This window comes from Syngnathus acus, chromosome 3 (genome assembly GCF_901709675.1).
Source record: "Syngnathus acus chromosome 3, fSynAcu1.2, whole genome shotgun sequence".
Taxonomy (NCBI): domain Eukaryota; kingdom Metazoa; phylum Chordata; class Actinopteri; order Syngnathiformes; family Syngnathidae; genus Syngnathus; species Syngnathus acus.
This window is the reverse complement of record NC_051089.1, coordinates 12304324-12322330: the sequence shown is the minus strand read 5'-3', so window position 1 is coordinate 12322330 and position 18007 is coordinate 12304324. Positions and strand designations below refer to the sequence as shown.

At 40.3% G+C, this 18007-nt stretch overlaps 1 protein-coding gene and 1 long non-coding RNA gene across 5 annotated transcripts in view; one reads left to right on the top strand and one right to left on the bottom strand.

Annotated features, from left to right (window-relative positions):
• Positions 1 to 16214, top strand: part of nhsb (Nance-Horan syndrome b (congenital cataracts and dental anomalies)) — a 36270-nt gene extending 20056 nt beyond the window's left edge. The window contains exons 1-13 of one of the 4 annotated variants that reach the window (XM_037248531.1): positions 313 to 1548; positions 4214 to 4366; positions 4446 to 4582; positions 4894 to 4941; positions 5106 to 5150; positions 5260 to 5304; positions 5610 to 5672; positions 5823 to 6018; positions 6220 to 6351; positions 7567 to 7719; positions 8591 to 11728; positions 11804 to 11924; positions 12051 to 16214. In XM_037248531.1, coding sequence (XP_037104426.1) covers positions 1500 to 1548; positions 4214 to 4366; positions 4446 to 4582; positions 4894 to 4941; positions 5106 to 5150; positions 5260 to 5304; positions 5610 to 5672; positions 5823 to 6018; positions 6220 to 6351; positions 7567 to 7719; positions 8591 to 11728; positions 11804 to 11924; positions 12051 to 12684 — 4914 coding nt within the window. In that variant the 5' untranslated portion in view covers positions 313 to 1499 and the 3' untranslated portion in view covers positions 12685 to 16214. Of the gene's footprint in view, positions 1 to 312; positions 1549 to 4213; positions 4367 to 4445; positions 4583 to 4893; positions 4942 to 5105; positions 5151 to 5259; positions 5305 to 5609; positions 5673 to 5822; positions 6019 to 6219; positions 6352 to 7566; positions 7720 to 8590; positions 11729 to 11803; positions 11925 to 12050 lie in introns of those variants that run through there. The other 3 variants (XM_037248528.1, XM_037248529.1, XM_037248530.1) reach the window with 3 other exon arrangements.
• LOC119121123 overlaps positions 1 to 18007 on the bottom strand; it is a 287860-nt gene that overhangs the window by 217797 nt on the left and 52056 nt on the right. The gene's annotated exons all lie outside the window — the stretch shown is intronic.

Sequence of the window (18007 nt, the reverse complement as noted above, 5' to 3'; positions counted from 1 at the left end):
TTGCCAAATCGCTCTGATGTAACAGTGATTTAAAAAAAAAAAAAAAAGGCTTATGCCGGACATTGTGACTCAGCCCTGCTAACCAATACAGGCAGGCCATTAAACATGAATTTAAATGAGCGTTTCAATCGCACACATTTGTTATGCCAAAAATGAATTGCAGGTTGGGGGGGCAGAGGGCCATGAGACAATAGTGCAGGTGTGCAGCACAAAAAATAAGATGGGTAAGGAGACTTACATTATGAATATGGATGCAGAGAAGTACAAAGGCGCATCAGGGCTGCAATGAAAATTAAAAAAAAAAAAAACATTTTAGTATTTTGTGAAAATTGTTTAATCAAACAAGACACAATTGACTACTTTAGAAATTTGTGTAAATGGCTTAAATGATTAATTTAGTCTTTTGTCCTGCAGTAGTTGCAGTTTGTGACGTGTCAGTCGTGTCATGTGACAGGTTAGTGTCACATGACGTGTCTCAGGTGTGAACGGGGAATGTGTCAAATGTGCCATTATTGCTCAATGAAGTCACTGAACATATAGCCATTAATGTCCAAGTTGCTATTGGCAACAAAAGTGACAATTAGCCAGTTTCCACCCTCATGTCATGTGTTAAAAATGTCAGGTATGATTAGATGTCTAGATGTCGTTCTGTCGAATTTTGTGATTCAATTAAAAAAAACGTGCTGACTATGTTTTTGGTTATTTCAGCAAGACATGGTTGAAATCGCAAAGTTCCTCAAGACAAGTGCCAAATTGCCAATGCTACAAAATGTACATCCAAAATCAGTGACAGCCAGAGTTCCAGATTACAACAGATTACGGGCATGGACCTTTCTCCTTCTATGTTTGTGAAAGATGTCGCTTCTTTTTCACACCACTGATTTCCAATTGCCTTGTGTTTCAATGACTACTGGATTTTGCACGTGCATACTTTGTCGGTCACTTACTGCACAGAAGAAGCATGTGATACTCTTTCGCAGTCGCATGTGGTGGATTAATGCATTAATGCTTGGTAGTTGACTGCACCGAGCCAAACTCATGCACCCCACACACCCACCCCTCCACGTATTACTGCATCATGAGGGGATTACGGTCATGGACAGGCCATGCCCAGGCGGGACCCTACCATCGCACTCATATTATGGGGGGGTGGGACTCATTTTGAACCAAAGCTTTTATGATATAATATTACTCCTTTAAAGTGCAACATAATTCCAACTGAAACAACAAAAACAACTTTCACTTTTTGACTGAACTAAGCAAGCAAAGACATTTTCAATCAAATGCTGGGCCATCTGATGAGGAGAGGGGAAAGAGGGGACAGACAGCAGGTCGGCAGTTAGTTGGGTTGCAGGGAGAGGTTGTGTGACTGCAGATGTTGCTTGTCTAAATGTTTCGCTTTGCACAGAAATATTTAGAGCTGAATTTGCGAGTGATTTAAGAGCTGCAGAGAAAGGAATGAGTGACAAATAAAGAAGGGAAACGGGGAGCTGCTAATTATGGCTTTGGCTTGTCTCGGGATTGGCTGTGCCTCTGTGCCATCTAAAGGTAGGGATTCAATAACTTGTTTCATAATGTAATTTAATCTGTTTCCCAGAATGGGTGAATATGGCATCATGGAGTGTTCTGTGGACAGATTGTAAAACAAAAAATCTACTAGTTGTATGGTCCACGTCTTCCTTAGTAATTCGATTTTACATTTAGAAGTCGGTAACTCGTTATTTGATTTTAGAAATATCAAAATTCAAAGTCAAAGTCTGCTTTATTGTCAATTTCTTCACATGCCAAGACACACAAAGAAATCGAAATTACGTTCCCACTATCCCACGGTGACAAGACATAGTACACAATATACATACAAGTAAACAACACAAAAAAATAAAAACAAGAAGGCACAAACAATGAATAAATAATCATTGAAATAGATTGATTTTCCTCATTTGTTGTCTGGAGAGAGAAAGTAAAAGACTAATAACAGTTTGATTTTTAATGTTCTTTAAACGAAAACATATATAGCACGAGACATTTAAAAAAAAAAAACGGCTCAAAAATCCCCGAAAGTTGCCACTGACAGCATTTCTCATACTGACCAGGAGATGGCGACAGCGTGGAATTCAAACTACACACACTTGGAGAAAATTATTGTAAATAAGGAAAGAGATAAAACAAGTTTTTTTGTGCTATTCATGTGTGTAATTAGCAGTTGTGGAATTTAGAATGTTGATGGGGAAAAAAGCACGTCTTTCATCTTTAAATGCCAACAAGTGAATCGAGACACAAGTGAATAAGGAACAGAGTGAATAAAGACAAAGACAAGATTACGTAACAAAGAACATACGTACAAACCTGCACCCAACTGCATTTTTTTTATTTGTGTCTCGTGCTATATTATTTTTATTTTAGAAATAAAAGCTTAAAATCAAACTATTGTTAGTCTTTTACTAACTCTTTCCTGACAATAAATGAGAAAAACTGTATTTCAATGTTTATATTTCTATCTTACAACTAAACTCAAATAAGTTTTTCCATATTTAGTAACTGCTTCTAAACGTAAAATCTAATGAACAAAAAAGATATATTGAAATTAAATGTAGTTATTTTACCATAACGGCTTTACTTTTACTGTCCGGGTCAAAAAAATAAAAGCAGTAAAACTACAATAAAAGAACATTCTTTCACTCTGAAACATTATCTAAAGTACTACGCCCAAAACATTTTTTAAATCTCATTCTTTCGTACGACTATTGCAAAATTTGTGCGCACTGAAGCTGTTGCAGGTCATATTTGATCCATATTTGTGGATTGCAGGTTAACCAAATAGTAAGATAGTAAATAGAATAGTAGTAATAAAATCGTAAAATAGTCCTGAGAAGAGAGCAGGGCTCCAAGTGGTCATCAGAAGCAACCAGCAGCATTGTGATTGCTCTTCAGCTTTTGTTCTCCTGTAACAAACTGACCAACTAGTTCTTCCAGAAATGTTGTGATCACAACAGCAGTCTGACAAGGTTTTGCACTTAGTGCTTCTTGACCCAGATACAAACTAATACAGCCTCACTTAATGACTTCTATTTGCCAACATCTTAACTTGTCTCAGTCCAGTCCAGTTTGGACTATTGAGTTTCTATTCATGCATTATTTATTTGAAGTTTTCACATCTTAATCTTGTATTGTGCCTGTATTTTTATATTTGATTACTGATTACAATTTATTACGTACTCTACATGTGAGTGTTCCTCTCTGAACTGGTTCAACAAAACTCAATGCAAGCTGCTATTTATATGCCGATGACTCACGGGTCTATTTCTTGTCAGACAACAGCGCAACTCGTCGAAGCGCAATCCTGTTTTACAGATGTTTAAATTAGCGTAATGAAGATCAGAATCCAGATATCAGGCAACATTTTATGCTAAGGATCGAAAACGAGTTATTAAAATCGACCAACAACGTATTCATCATTTGTGACATGAGGCAGAGTAATTGTGGGCATGTCTAATTGCATGTGATGCAGGGTATGCCAACTCCAGCTCCAATTTAATCATCACAGATGGCCCCTGATGATCCTATAATGCAGTCGTGTGCGCCTTTAGACAAAATGTTACACGTGCACTGAGGTGAAATCAATGTTGGCTGCTGTAGTTTCACATCAACCTGACTGACTTGCAGCACGCACGCACGCACACACACACACACACACACACACTTTCAGAAATGAAATGGTACAAAATTGGATGCCTTTTGAGCGCTTTGATGTTTAAATGACACAAAACCAAAACGACCACTTGGCATTTGAAGCAGACTTGAGGGCTCGGACCATATGAATCTTTAACAACATGTGTGCCCATATTTATTAGCAAAAACATGCTGTGAAGACTTTCCATAAAGTCTGCTCACAACCCAGGTTAAACCTTTTTCCTCCCTGATATCATAGATCTTAGAACAGTCGAGATGTTTGACTTTGATTACTACTTTCCTATTAGTCAGGGCTGGGGTGCCATCTTGTGGCATCTTAAAGTATTACAGAAAGAGCACAGAAATATATTGAGACTATCAATAGATGAGTTTTTGAGTGAATCACTGAGGATAGGATTAGAATAACTACTCCCACAGCACTCAAGTTTTTCCGTCAATGACTTGGCATGAAGAGCCAGGACAAAATCTTTGCAAAAGCAGTATCATGTCATCATGTCTTCCTCTTTTCTCCCTCATTTTTCAGCTGTGTCCAACTTGGATATAGAGAGCAAGTTGTCAGTTCACTATCAGGCTCCATGGCACCAACAACACAACGTATTCCATCCACGCACCCGACCACCATGTCTGGAGGAACTGCACAAAAACTCTCAGTTCAGCCTCCGAGCCCTGCGCAGAGGTGACAATTATCCTGACCTGAAATTTGGTAATGTTCATTTGGACGGACATTTTCATGCGTGCGTGCTTACAATTTTCAGACGAAAAACAGAACGAGCCACCCACGAGTCGGGAGAAGAACAAGGTGACTATCTCTGTCTCAACGGCGCCCCCTATACCCACCTTCCCCTCACCGCATTCCATCAGACGGCAACAGAGAAGTCGGCTGGCACGAGCGGTAAGGCACTGCAAAGGGCATGCAGGGAAGGGGCAGGACATTTTTCACGCTGTTAGCTTGCTCGCTTACAGTTCTATCAAGGTTAGGGTTATTTAGTTTTTTTTTTTTTAAGTGGGGGTTTACTGTTGATGATGAGCATACGGGTACCAAAGACTTTAAGACAAGGCCTGTAAATGCGGAGATGATTAGACAGAAGGGTAAGTAGACAAACAAGAAAGGAAACAGCAATGAGCTCATATTTTACATATATATACTTTTTTTCTGACGATAATCAAACTGACCCGAAATCTTATTGTGGTGTTGCCATGCAGCAAGAAAGAGAAGAGCGAGAGCGAGAGTTAGACTATCAACCTAGTAAGGTAAAAAAAAAAAAAGTTCATTCATGTGTTTACACCATCCCATCATGTACTGTAAAAAGTGTCATTCCATTTCAGATTCAGTTCCATTGTTTTTTGTTTGCTTTGTGTTTACTGAATAATCTTTTGAGTCACACTAAAAACTTCCACTGTTTTGCTTCTTTTAGGAGAGGACAGTGAGAGAAACAGAAATCCAAACCATTCAAAGAAAAGTAAGAATGAGAAGCGAGACCATTTGTCCATGCAAAGATATTCAAAGCATATCGCATCTTTTGATGTAGCGAGCTTCTGCACATGATGTTAACTGTTTTTATTGTGTAGGAGAGACCGGGGAGAGAAGTGGATATTCAGACGATACAAAGAAAGGTAAGGAAGATTCTAAAAAAAAAAAAAAAAAGAAAAAAAAAGAAAATGCACTTCAAACACTTAAGCAATGAGGCATGGTTATTCTCTGAAGGATAGAATAAAAGAATCTAAACAAGGATTTCGGTAATAATAAGGACGATAGTTATATAAGAAAGTAGGACACACAAGGACCTTGTATTGTGATTCAGGAAAATGTTTTATTGAGTTGTTTCTAATGCAATGAAACTCATGAATTCATCTTTTTATTTTTATTATTCTTCATTACATTTTTCTGTCTTTTCTTTTCTTGCATTATTCGTTCATAGTTTGAGTGCTTTTACTCACTTCATCCAATTGAGGGATGCATCTTCATTCCGTGGAATAGAAAGGTATTGGACCTGTGTTGTGTGTTCAATTTCAGTGTATCCCATTTGTTCTGCTATTACATTTTTGTTGGATTCATTCATTTTAGTAGAAACATTCCAGAATTGGAGGATCCTATTTTAATGCTGCTTGTTGCGGTTGACTTTTACTTGAAGGCTACCTCAACGGGCGAGGGCGACGAGGATGAGGTGTTAACAGGTCACAAAACAAAGACCTCAGCACATGCTGTCCCCTCCACCCAGGACAAAGAGACCAAATGGTCAAAGGAAAATGTGTCCCACTCCGATCAGAAGACAACTTCGGATGATACTCGTGCAGTCTCTTCCTGTATCATCCCCATCAATGTAACAGGTGAAATACAAGAGTCAAATTTGACCTGTTTTTATATTTAATAACAATAAAAACAAGTACCCTATGTCATTCTTTTATCCTGAAATTTGATTACCTTTCTTACAGTGACCCATAGTACATTTATTCATTCATTTTCTGGATCGCATGTCCTCAAAATGAAAATATTTAATAATGACATTCTTTTTTTTTTTTCCCTCCCAGGAGTTGGATTTGATAGAGAGGCTAGTGCACGGTGCTCCCTTGTGCATTCCCAGTCAGTTCTTCAGAGAAGAAGGAAATTGAGGAGGAGGAAGACCATCACTGGAATACCCAAACGAGTACAACAGGACATGGGTATGTTTGTTATTTATCACTGCGTTATTTGCTTGAATATTAGTAGATGGGTCAAATTTGGGGCTAGGGTGGGGGCATATTTGCCAATGCGTCTGCTGCATGTGCCACATGCTCAGATCTGCACACAAGACTAGCTTACTGTAATTTGGTGACGAGCTAATTCAGATTCAGCGTTGTTCACTTCTGCACTCATGTGGCATACCCAGATGTAGATGGCAGCATTTTCTTATTTGCACGAGACAAAACTCCACTCCCATCACATACTATCTCATTGAATATATATGTTGGTAAAGTAAAACCTTTTTATTATTATACTTGGCACTGGTCGTACCAGGAGTTAAAACACAGGTGTCAAACCCAAGGCCCGGGGGCCAGATCCATCCCGCTACATCATTTTATGTGGCCTGCAAAGGCAAATCATGTGTGTCAACTCAATGTTACTTGTTAAAATACCAAAACAAAATTGTCTTCCCTTTTAATAACCATGAGATATTGCAACAATTTCTGTTAAAACCTCAAAATTGTTGATTTTCTTTACTGAATTCTGTTGTGTGTATGTGATAATGAGTATTATTATTTGTATTATGTCTTATATAGTGTTATATATTAGTAGTAATCTTAACTACGATGTGGCCTGCAACAAAGATGAGTATGACACCCCTGAGTTAAAAGAACCGTACACCATAGTAGAACTACGAAAAAGCATTTTCGAATATTGCGTTCCTCCAGCTAAATAGGGTTATCAATATGTTAGCAGGATCCTTTTCTGAAATAATTTTACATTTGTTTTAAAATGATTAATAATCTATAAACCTACCAATGCATGATCTTAAATGTGCCACAGACGCAATAAATGTTGCTACATTTTCTCTGAAAAGCTTTGTCAATTATATAGGGCACCAAAACATCTGAGCTATCTCCTGGTCCACCTTTGCTTTTTTTATTGATTTATTTTTTCATATGCATGCAGTCTTCCAAAACAATGTACAATTGTGATGTACATTGTACTATATTTCTGCAAAAAAAGCTGTCTTGTTATACTCTCAACAGTTTTACTTTGCGACTCAACAACACCAAAAAATTAACAAAGCCGAACACGATAAAGCACATTATTACAGTCTAGTGGTTCAACCATCTCTCCTTCATAACCCATGTTGAAAGTGACTTTAACATGACATTACTGAGACTCAGCATGCTATGTCATTTTACATTCAGACTCAGATGAATCACCAGTAGCAAGAGAGCGGACAGTAATTGTCCATGCCAATCCGCACCAACTCTCGCTGTGTCACGAAGACTTCTCAATTAGTGGTCGCCTTCACCACACTCGAGACTCTGGCTGCCAAACAGATGATTTCCTCATAGCATGTAAGTTCCTTTGAATGTTTTCTCATGTCATTCCTTACCATTTGTCCACCAGGTTGTTAAATTAACTAGCCGCTTACTCCACCACATTAGAATTCCTGATAAAAGTTCATATCAATTTACTGTGGCTGGATAATTCCATGTCAACCTTTCACTATTGCTACATATGTTGCAAAACAACAAACAGCAAGCTTCACCAATTAGAAATAACCATCCTCATTTTAAAGGACAGTGAACCCACACTATTCACGAGGGTAGTAAACCTGGGCGAAAAGCAAACTTATTGATGCCCCGCACCCCGACATACACACAGGGGATTTGTATTCCAGTTAGATGCTACAAACTGGCGGAAAAGCACTTTAAATCGAGACAAAGAATAATTAGCAAAGCATCAACACCCTGAATCGAGTATGTGAATCCATTTCACATAAACAACTCCTCAGTAGTTCATGTATTCAACACAAGCAAAGTACCTATAAATGAGCCTAATCAACAATAGTATTAGCCGGCATGCTAGCCGAAACAGCATGCTAGTAAAAATATGCATAGTGGCACGTTAAACAAACGGTGTAGCAATAAACTCATCCTTTGGTATTTACATTCAAAAGAAAATGCTGTGAGTAGACTACGTTTTATTTGGAGCTGCACTGCGAGACAAGCAAAACCACTTTCTGTTTTACTTCGTCCAGAAGGCGCATTCAACGACCACCAACAAAGATGGGGGGAAAAAAAAAAGGTTAAACCTAACAAACAACAATAATACAAACGTGAATATGCAGGGGTTCACTGTAGCGCCAGCACATGAATTCAAATGATAGTCATAATCAAGTGATGTAACGAATGTCACCCTCTGTCCCCATGGTATTCTCTTCAGGCACAGCCGCTCCTTCCAGGAGACGCATTCGAGCTCAACGAGGCCATCAGGGAATACCGGCATCTCTTTCCCACTCGACAGGCAACATTTCTTCCCTTGGTGATCAGTCTGACTCGACATACACAAGTACCGCAACCCACACTGGACGTTTGCGATCTCGCAGCCTTCCACGAGAAGGTGGTCGCCTGATGGATAGTGATGAGGACGACGATGACAATTACGATGATGATGATGACGAGGATGAGGAATTGTCACCGTATGAACCAGAGGACTTTATTCCCCCTGGTCCGAGTCCGAGGCTGAAGATGATGATGATGAAGGATGAAGAGGAGAGCACAGATGACCAGGCAGCTCCTGAGCCACTGCAACTAGGAAGTTTAAAACGGTTGCAACGATCTGGGGAAAGAGATCGGGGAGGAGGGAGCCCAGAACATTGCTGGATGGAGAGAGGCCGGTCTCGCTTGCCCCGCAAAGCTGACATGGGCAGCTGCGAGATCTCTTCAAGTTCTGATACGTTTAGTAGCCCGATTCACTCCGTGTCCACAACAGGAGTCTTGAGTAGCCATGTAGACCCCAAGGAAGACCATCAGTCATCCAGTGGCAATTGGAGTGGATCCAGTTCTACCTGCCCATCCCAAACCTCCGAAACCATCCCCCCACCTTCTTCTCCACCACTTACAGGCTCGTCTCACTGTGACTCAGAGCTGTCACTCAACACCGTACCCAATGCTATGGATGAGGGCTTTTCCCTGGATCCCTCATACCATTCTGAATTGAGACCTCAAGGACCAGGCCACAGGTCAAGCTCATTCACATCCTCAGCAACAGATCAGCTGGATGATGCAGGGGTCAGTACAGCTAGCGAGGGGGAATGGGCATATCCTCCGGACCAGGACCAGCTTGACCCAGACCAATACCATGACCACACCCAAAACGTATGTCCAAGCCAAGACTACAGCTCCAAACAAGCGCGAGAACAAACATGTTTCAGTGAAAAGACCAACATTGCTGACAAAGACACTGGCTCTCATTGCTCATCTGATGCAGAGGGTTTGTGTACATCTGAGCAATTTGGGAAGAGTAATAAGAGTTGCGGACACTACATATATAACTATGCAGACCAAGGGACTGATTGTGGTCAATCCAACATGGTCGCACCACCTCCCATTTCCCATGGAGTTTACTCCCCAGCCTCGTCTGAGTACAAAAGAGGCACTATGACGCTCGGGAGGCCCTGTCGCCCACTGAGGAAACCCAAACTAAAACCTCCTCCACCTATGCGAACTTCCTCCCTGAAAGAGCCTAGTAGTAGTGTTGACGTAGGAACGGACACACAAGCAGATCAAGACCAACCAAAGATGGTTAGTGAACAAGACCTGACATTGTCTTCCACAGATATGAAGTTGGAACTGGAACTGGTAGGCATTCCAGAACCATTGGAGACGTCTTGTCTTGTGGCAGAGCCTATGGGAACATGGGTAATGGGACTAGGAGAAAGCGTAGACATAGTAGAACCCATGTCCTTTAGCTCAGCAGACACACACTCGTTTAAAGACGAAGGAGCTGTGCAATCAGACTATGCAGACCTCTGGCTACACAATACTGAGGTAAAGTCCAACACTTGTGAGTACAAATCCCTGTCAAACTCAAGCACGGCGACAGGCACAACTGTTATGGATTGTGTCAAGTCACCAGACAGCTCGTCCTCCTCTGACACGCAATCCCAGACTCTTTCCCAGTCTTCTGAGACGAGAGCTGCTAGTCCACCCCACCCGCCTGGAGACTTTAAACTCGGGTCACCCGAGAAGTTGGCTGGTTTGGCATCACCATCCAGCGGTTATTCAAGTCAATCAGAAACACCAACTTCTACTTTGCCCTCAACTTCAGCAGCATTCTTTCCAGGTCCACTGTCCCCCTCCACCGGCAAAAGGAAGCCCAGAGTGCCAGAGAGAAAGTCTTCTCTTTCATCTTTGCAACATCTACCGAGAGACGGAACTTCTATAGCGTCTGCTTACAAGAGAGACCCAGACTTCCCACCGCCACCTTCTCAGCTTGATCTTAATATTCTTCACAGTGGCTATGTCAGACATACGCACAGAACACAACACCTGCACACACTTCACCACAGCAAACACAGAGTCGCAAATGTTGTTCCCACAGGAACAAAGACGTCGGTCCATGAGACATTAACGAGCAACCCCCCACCATGCGCAAACACCAACGCTTTGATTCCAAACGCAAATATGTTGGCCATAACGCCATCAATTCTACGTTCAGTGCAGCTCCACTCTGTCAGCAAATCGAGTAATACTGTGACCAGCTCAGACCTGGAATCTGCAAGTGGACCAGCAACTGTTACCAAACCCAAATGTCCTAGCGGGGCGACTCTAGCCCCGCCCCCAATCAACACCAGGCCGCTCCCTCCTCGTAGACCGCCCCCGAGACCTCCAACTCAGGACCACACCGCCTCCCCTGATCACTCTCAACCACCTCCCCCTGGTCGTCACCCTGACGGGCCTCCTTCTTACGAAAGCCTACTACTTAGACAAGATCGATACGGGCCTGGAACCTTCTGGTCGATGACAGCGTTCAGGACTCGTTTGGACCCATTTTCAGAACTCTCAGATGACAGTTCGCCTTTGCATCGGCCAGTGCCACGTGCCCCTCACCCTTCACCGGTGGATCTACACACACATATCCGCTCACACACAGAATTTAGAGGGCTCACACATTCAGCTCGCGCGCACCCAGAGTTTCGGATCTTGGGAGAGTGTTCTTTTTCCCAAGATGATGATGATGATGAAGATGATGAGGAAGAAGAAGAACAAGTAAAAGAATCCCAGAGGGCCACATGTCACAGGGTGGGCATGCGAATAGATCACCCTCCCCCTCCAGCCTACGAGTTTGCAGGAGGATCCCACCTGGACTCAGGGCCCTGGACTAGTCCAGTCAAAGTGCCTGGTACCACAGTGGAGACATCGCATCCTTACCTAATCAGCGATGCCAGGAGGATAAGACAAATGGTGCAGGAAGAAGAGGAAGAGACATCAGGTGCTACCAGAAGTGCCCATCACCTGCTGCCACAAGAAAATAAAGATGACTCCACCACTCCTGACACAGAAGACTATTTCAGTAAAGGTATGCTTGTGTCATGTCAAACAATGGGAATGATCAGACATCAATTTTATGCGCTATACATTTTTTCTGTCGCAGATTCCACACCTACTGACAACTCACTTTCCCCTTTGACGGATGACGCCAAAGTTGATGACGATCTAATGACATCACCCAACAAGTCCAGAACAACCGAGGATCTGTTTGCCATGATACACAGGTGCTGTAAATCAACCACGACACACTACCGTAGAATTCATGTGCAAAAAGATTACTACTATTAGATGAATACAATATAGCATGTGTATTTTTTGTTTGCTTCTTGATTCTGACTTTTTCCATTCAGATCCAAGAGAAAGGTCCTGGGCCGCAAAGATTCGGGAGACTTAAACGTGAAGTCTCGTCTCTGCCCGGCAGCACCAGTGAATCCGAACAGTGTCACCAATGCCATTATGCCACCGCCCCCTCCGCTCAACACCCCAGCCACCGTAGCCACTGCATCCGGGTCGCAACGCGTCCCTGTTCCAATCTACCGCAGCGCCAAAAAATCCAGTACATCCAATGAGGAGTTTAAACTATTGTTGCTGAAGAAAGGCAGCAGATCTGATTCTAGTTACCGCATGTCAGCCACCGAAATTCTGAAGAGCCCTATAACTCCAAAGAGCCACGGGGAATCCATCTTGGAAGGTTGTATGAGTCAAACTGAAGAGAACCTCCCAATGCATCAGGAGCCACCGCTTTCCAACTCGGACCCTATCCAGATACCAGGCCTCTTTCCCAGGGCCAACTCTGAGAGCTTCACCCCCAAAATACTGCCTATGACCGCTGCATCTCGACAGGGACGTTCTCGGGTTCCACCAGTAGCCAACAGTAGTCGCTATAGTACTCGTAGCCGCCTCTACACTGCTCCCATGCAAGCCATTTCTGAAGGGGAGACAGAGAACTCAGATGGAAGTCCCCATGATGACAGATCTTCATAGAATTAGTTGACAGATATTCTTCTTTTTTTTTTCAAATGGCCCCTTCCTACTTTTATAAGATTGGGTGTCTCTTGATGCCTTTGGTCTAATGCACCCCAAAATCTGACTGTTGCTAAAATGTGCCCAGTATTAGGAACTGCAATGGAACTGTTGGGTTTCAGATGTTCTAAGAAACTGAATGACAGAGTCATTAAAAAAAATGTTTACCATAAAACTATAGGAAAAAGAATAAATCCCTCATAGATAAAATATCTATTTTGATTGAACTGTCTTTTTATATACGTAAAAAGAATACAAAATGAAGTTGCAAAAGAAAGATAAGGTGACATTTTGTGAAAGGACTGCATGTACAAGCACATGCAAGAGTCACTGATATTTGTACTTCCTGTCTTGTTTGGTGTGGGTGTGTGTGCTGTTGAGGAACTGCTTTCTTTTGAAATGAAAAATTCATACAAATTGTAACATTCTTGCAACTGTTGCTGCCCAAAGCAGAAACCAGACTTTGCATTATAAACAAGCAGCAAGGTTTATCTTGCGCGTAGGTTACAAAATGCTCCCAACTCGAGTTTTTGATGATTTCCATCAGCACACCAGGGAGCATACCATAAGACGACCTCATATTTCTTAACAGAAATGATCTTATAAAATTTAATATGATGCATGGATTTTTGTAAAACTTATCCAAACTTATGCTGAAGTTTCATCATGTTGCATGACCAGAATGGAAACATCCCCTAGATTCTCAACTGTCAACATTTTTTGTGGTTCCTTCGTATCATATGGAAAATTATCCTGTGAAAAATTTTAGTGACTGATTGATTTGTAACACATTTCCATTGACCCAAATTCTTTTTTTCTGGGATTCTAAGGAGCAAGGGGCCCATTACTATAATAGACGAGGGGTCCATTTGTGGAAGACTTTGGGACAATCGCAGTGGCCTTTCTTTGCTAGATTTGCCTGTGTTTAGTGTGACCCTACATGGACCCAGGCCAGAATCATATTTTAAACGAACCGTGTCATGCTGTTCTAACTTGAAGTAGAAAATAGGGCGTTTTTAAAACGCACCATTCAGCGCAAATGGTGAAAATGCTTTAGAGGGTCCAAAATCGGGTTGACCAGAGAGTCATTCGCAAAGCTTTCCAATAACCGACCTCTCTTTTGCACTTGATGATTCTTCAAGAATATTCATAAGAAGTTATATCTTATAATGAAATTCCATATGTATATTTGTATTGAATATAAAGTCATATCTATGTAAAACGAGAAGACATTTTTTAACAAGAGTGTAGCAAAGAAGAACAGGTCTCACTGACAACATGACATACAAGTCTTAAGAATGAACACTGTTCTCTCCTAGTTGCCTATCCTTCATTTGCACTGACCCAGTAGCACCAGACAGGTGAGAGCTCAACCCAGTGACTGGTGTGCACCATTTTGTCTAACCTGACAAATATTCTTGTCGAACACACTGCCCAAATTTTAAAATAATTTCTTTGGCTGTGGCCTTTGGACTCCATTTCATTTCAAGGTTACCTTCCTATAGTACATCAGTGCATTTATTGAATCTCCTCGAGCAGCGATTCTCAAACTTTTTACTCAAGTGCCACCTAAAAAAAAAAACTACTTAGGTTCCCAAGTACCACCATCATGACCAACATTAAGATGCACTACTAGGTCCAAGTGTTCATTAAAAACAAGACAGACAGGTTTTATTCTTCAACTAGTACCACTCCTAAAGATATATATTTTTTATTATAATTAAAAGCATGGGCCAGTATCAGATTCTGACAATATGACCTTGAGCAAAAACATTTCACAGTCTTGCATATACAGTACAGCTCTAAAAAACATTGTTCTGGGAGTAAAAAAAAAACATTTTCATCTCAATTTACTTTGTTTTTAAACAAGCTTTAATGCGATTTGGTTAATTGGTAAACGTAAAAATAAAATAAATTGTATTTATTCACCAAACGTAGACACACTAGCTCTCGAGGCTGGTTGCAAACATTATTTTCAAGCGCACCATGAATTTGAGTAATCGCTGGCACTCACAAATGTGATAAATTGGGAGTACCGCCTCCTCCAGCAGTCACTCTTCAAAAGTGTGTTTTGCATAGCCTTTCTCTACCAAGTCTTGGTACAAAAAAAAAATTCCCAAAAGAGCCACATTTTTTTCTGCAAGGGCAAACGTTGTCAGGCTCACTGACTGCTTGCACCCAAAATGGTCCCAAAATGAGATGGGTCTTGTCACTTCGCCTTCACTGACGTGGTTTTGAAAATGTGACATTTTAAAACCTTGGCATCACTTGAAACCTGTAATTGGGCCATGCCTATTGTCAGCATTATGCACAGTTTGCACATTTACCCGAACTTATATAGACAATTAAAATATATTGCACATTAAAGTAAAATGAAATTGCACCTAAAAGATTAAATGCAAATGTATTCAACTTCAAAGTTAAATACAACTAAACTGTACTTGGGCAGTAATACTTTCACGTACCACTAGAGGGAGCCCACATTCCAATACACGCTGCGAATCACTTGAACTTGAGTGTTAGCAGAGGAAAAAAGGACCATCAGTTAACAGCTTGAACTCTCCCCTGCCTGTCACAGCAAACATTACTCACATTCAGAGACCGCACTTCAATAGGAACCATTCACTGTATTCTGTGAATACCTCAACAAACATATTGTTTTACTGCAAATGCAAGATAGATAGATAGATAGATAGATAGATAGATAGATAGATAGATAGATAGATAGATAGATAGATAGATAGATAGATAGATAGATAGATAGATAGATAGATAGATAGATAGATACTCAGCGAACCCGAACTGCAGAACTGACACTGTGTAACTTGGAGTGAGTAAAAAAGCTGTGAATTGCGCATACGAATTTCACATTCATGACACCCACATGGCTTCATGGCACTCGTTCCTGACCATTGTTTTTATTTGTCGTGTTTTCTATCGCATGCAATAAGACACAAATGACGAAAGATATAAAAGACACCACCATATGATTATTTTTATCTGAGGGATGTCTCCAGATGAGAAAATAATTTGTATTTTCTGTTCTAATGTCAAGTTCAATAGTGTGTTCAATAGATGTACAAACTGTCTGGCTAATTCTGTTCTGTATAGTTGTGATCACGACAGGGGTTTATCTTGTACTGTATATCTTACTCACTGGACAATCATATGTTTTAGAGACTGAAAAGAAAATGATCGTATATAGGAAAATCGAGACACTTGTGGTGCTGGGTCCTAGTCTTGCTTGAGCTGCAAAAGTTGACGTGAGAGATACTTTTATTTTCAATTGGAAAAGAAAAGCTTGAAAAAAATGGCGATATAAGGCTCAAAAGTGACTTGCAAAACAGTCGTTCTAATTTTGTTATTTTTGAAACTACTAATATTATACACAATGGATGTGAATGGGTTATCTCTGCCACTTGAAGAATGCTCTGTGAAAATTCTATTTTAAAATTGGGGGGGAAACAAAAACAAACAAACAAACAAAAAAAAACACTGAACGTGTTGAAGATCTGTCTGGTGTGTTTGTTTTTCCATACTGTACCCGTCATTTATCCCAACGGCGCAGTGACACAATTTGTATTATTTCTGATTTCAGTGGATAAATGACTAACACTATTGGCTGACGAGGACAATGTGTGCGGTTGACATTTAAAATCAATTTTAGCTGTCATATACAAAACTATTAAACCTCAATTTACTTGCAAGAACAACAAAACAAGGTTCTTAAATTCATGACTACTTTGTTCCAAGTGTTTCAATGTTTGCATACGATTTTGAGATGTGACGGACACTGGACATTTTTTTATCAAAGGTGTACAGTATGGAATAGCACTAAACAGAGTTGAAAATTTTCAAATATATGTGAGAAAATACGCAAGCATAACTGTCTATTTAAAAGAAGCTCCAAGTTTAAAGGTAGCTAGGACATTACAGATTTGAATCATTTTTGTATTTTTGTATAAACTTGTAAATACATTTTTAAAAGAAAACAATGTTGAAATTCTCTCTTTTGTAAAATAACCAAATAAAAGAATGAAAACAAATGAGATTTTCTGATTCATTTTAACAGGTAGTCAGGATTTTTGGAACAGTAATAAAGTTAATGGTGGGGGGTGAAGAAGTTGAACGTGTAAAAGGAAGAAATGGAAGAAGAAATGGAAAAACAAAAAGAACAATCTTCCAAGTGTTTTATATACCAGGCCGACAAGTCTCTTTAAAATTGAGCATTTTTTTGTTTATAAAAACAATGAATTACTAATGTTAATCTGTTTTAAAGTCAAATTACAACAATTACAACACAAAAATGTGCACTAAAGAAATCAACACTAGATGGCAGCATAGGCCTATAATGTACAAAATGAATGCAGATTGTTTAAAGTGATGCAATATGACAATTACTAGAATAAATTCAGCAAAGGCCAGTTGGTGAATTTGGTGAGCGATTGCCATAGCAACACACGGAGGCTGAAATTTATTAAAACAACCTTATGGTACAAATATTAAGATTTAGAGCTATAAATGATGGTCGCAAAACTCAGAGCATACTAGACTGGCAAAATTGCATTGTTGCCAATTATCTGAAAGCTTTTCCCTAAGGTCATTATGGACCAAAAGATCTAATCTAAGTAATGTTTCCCGCACCTTTTTAAATCTATTACAAAAAATTTGTTCAAGCTAGCACTTACAATTAAGTGGTTGCCTTATAAACTGGTTGGTAATCAAATAAATCCTTTTGCATTAGACAGACTGCAAATGTTGTTTTAGAGGTGTGTTCATTCAAATTTGAAAGAGTGTGATTAGTCTGTGATATTTGGAACAAGGCTTTATTAAGCAAGGTATCAATTATTATTTCTATCCTTCCTGCACCCCCACGCCCAAACCCCACCCTCCTCACACACAGCAGCGGTATTTGATGTTTCAGTGTAAGAATTAATTATTGACTAACTACTGAAGACACGTACTAGCTGAATTTGGGAGGACAGGACCCCTAAGGGTTAACTGGAAAATTAATGGGGAAAATTCTGCATCATAATTTACTCATTGAAAGTGTTCTTTGTCGAGTTGTGATGAACAAATGGTGAATGTTTGTCTTTCTTCACAACTTAAAACCAGTATAGTTGATAATATTCTAGACAACAAAATAACTGGATCCCTCCACACACAGACTCACACACACCCCTTAGATGTATCTACAAAAACTCACATTTGCTGCTTTCGTGCGCCATCTTGGTGCCAAGGAACTGTTGATGAGTTGAGGACGATTTAGACAAAAGTAGTCCTC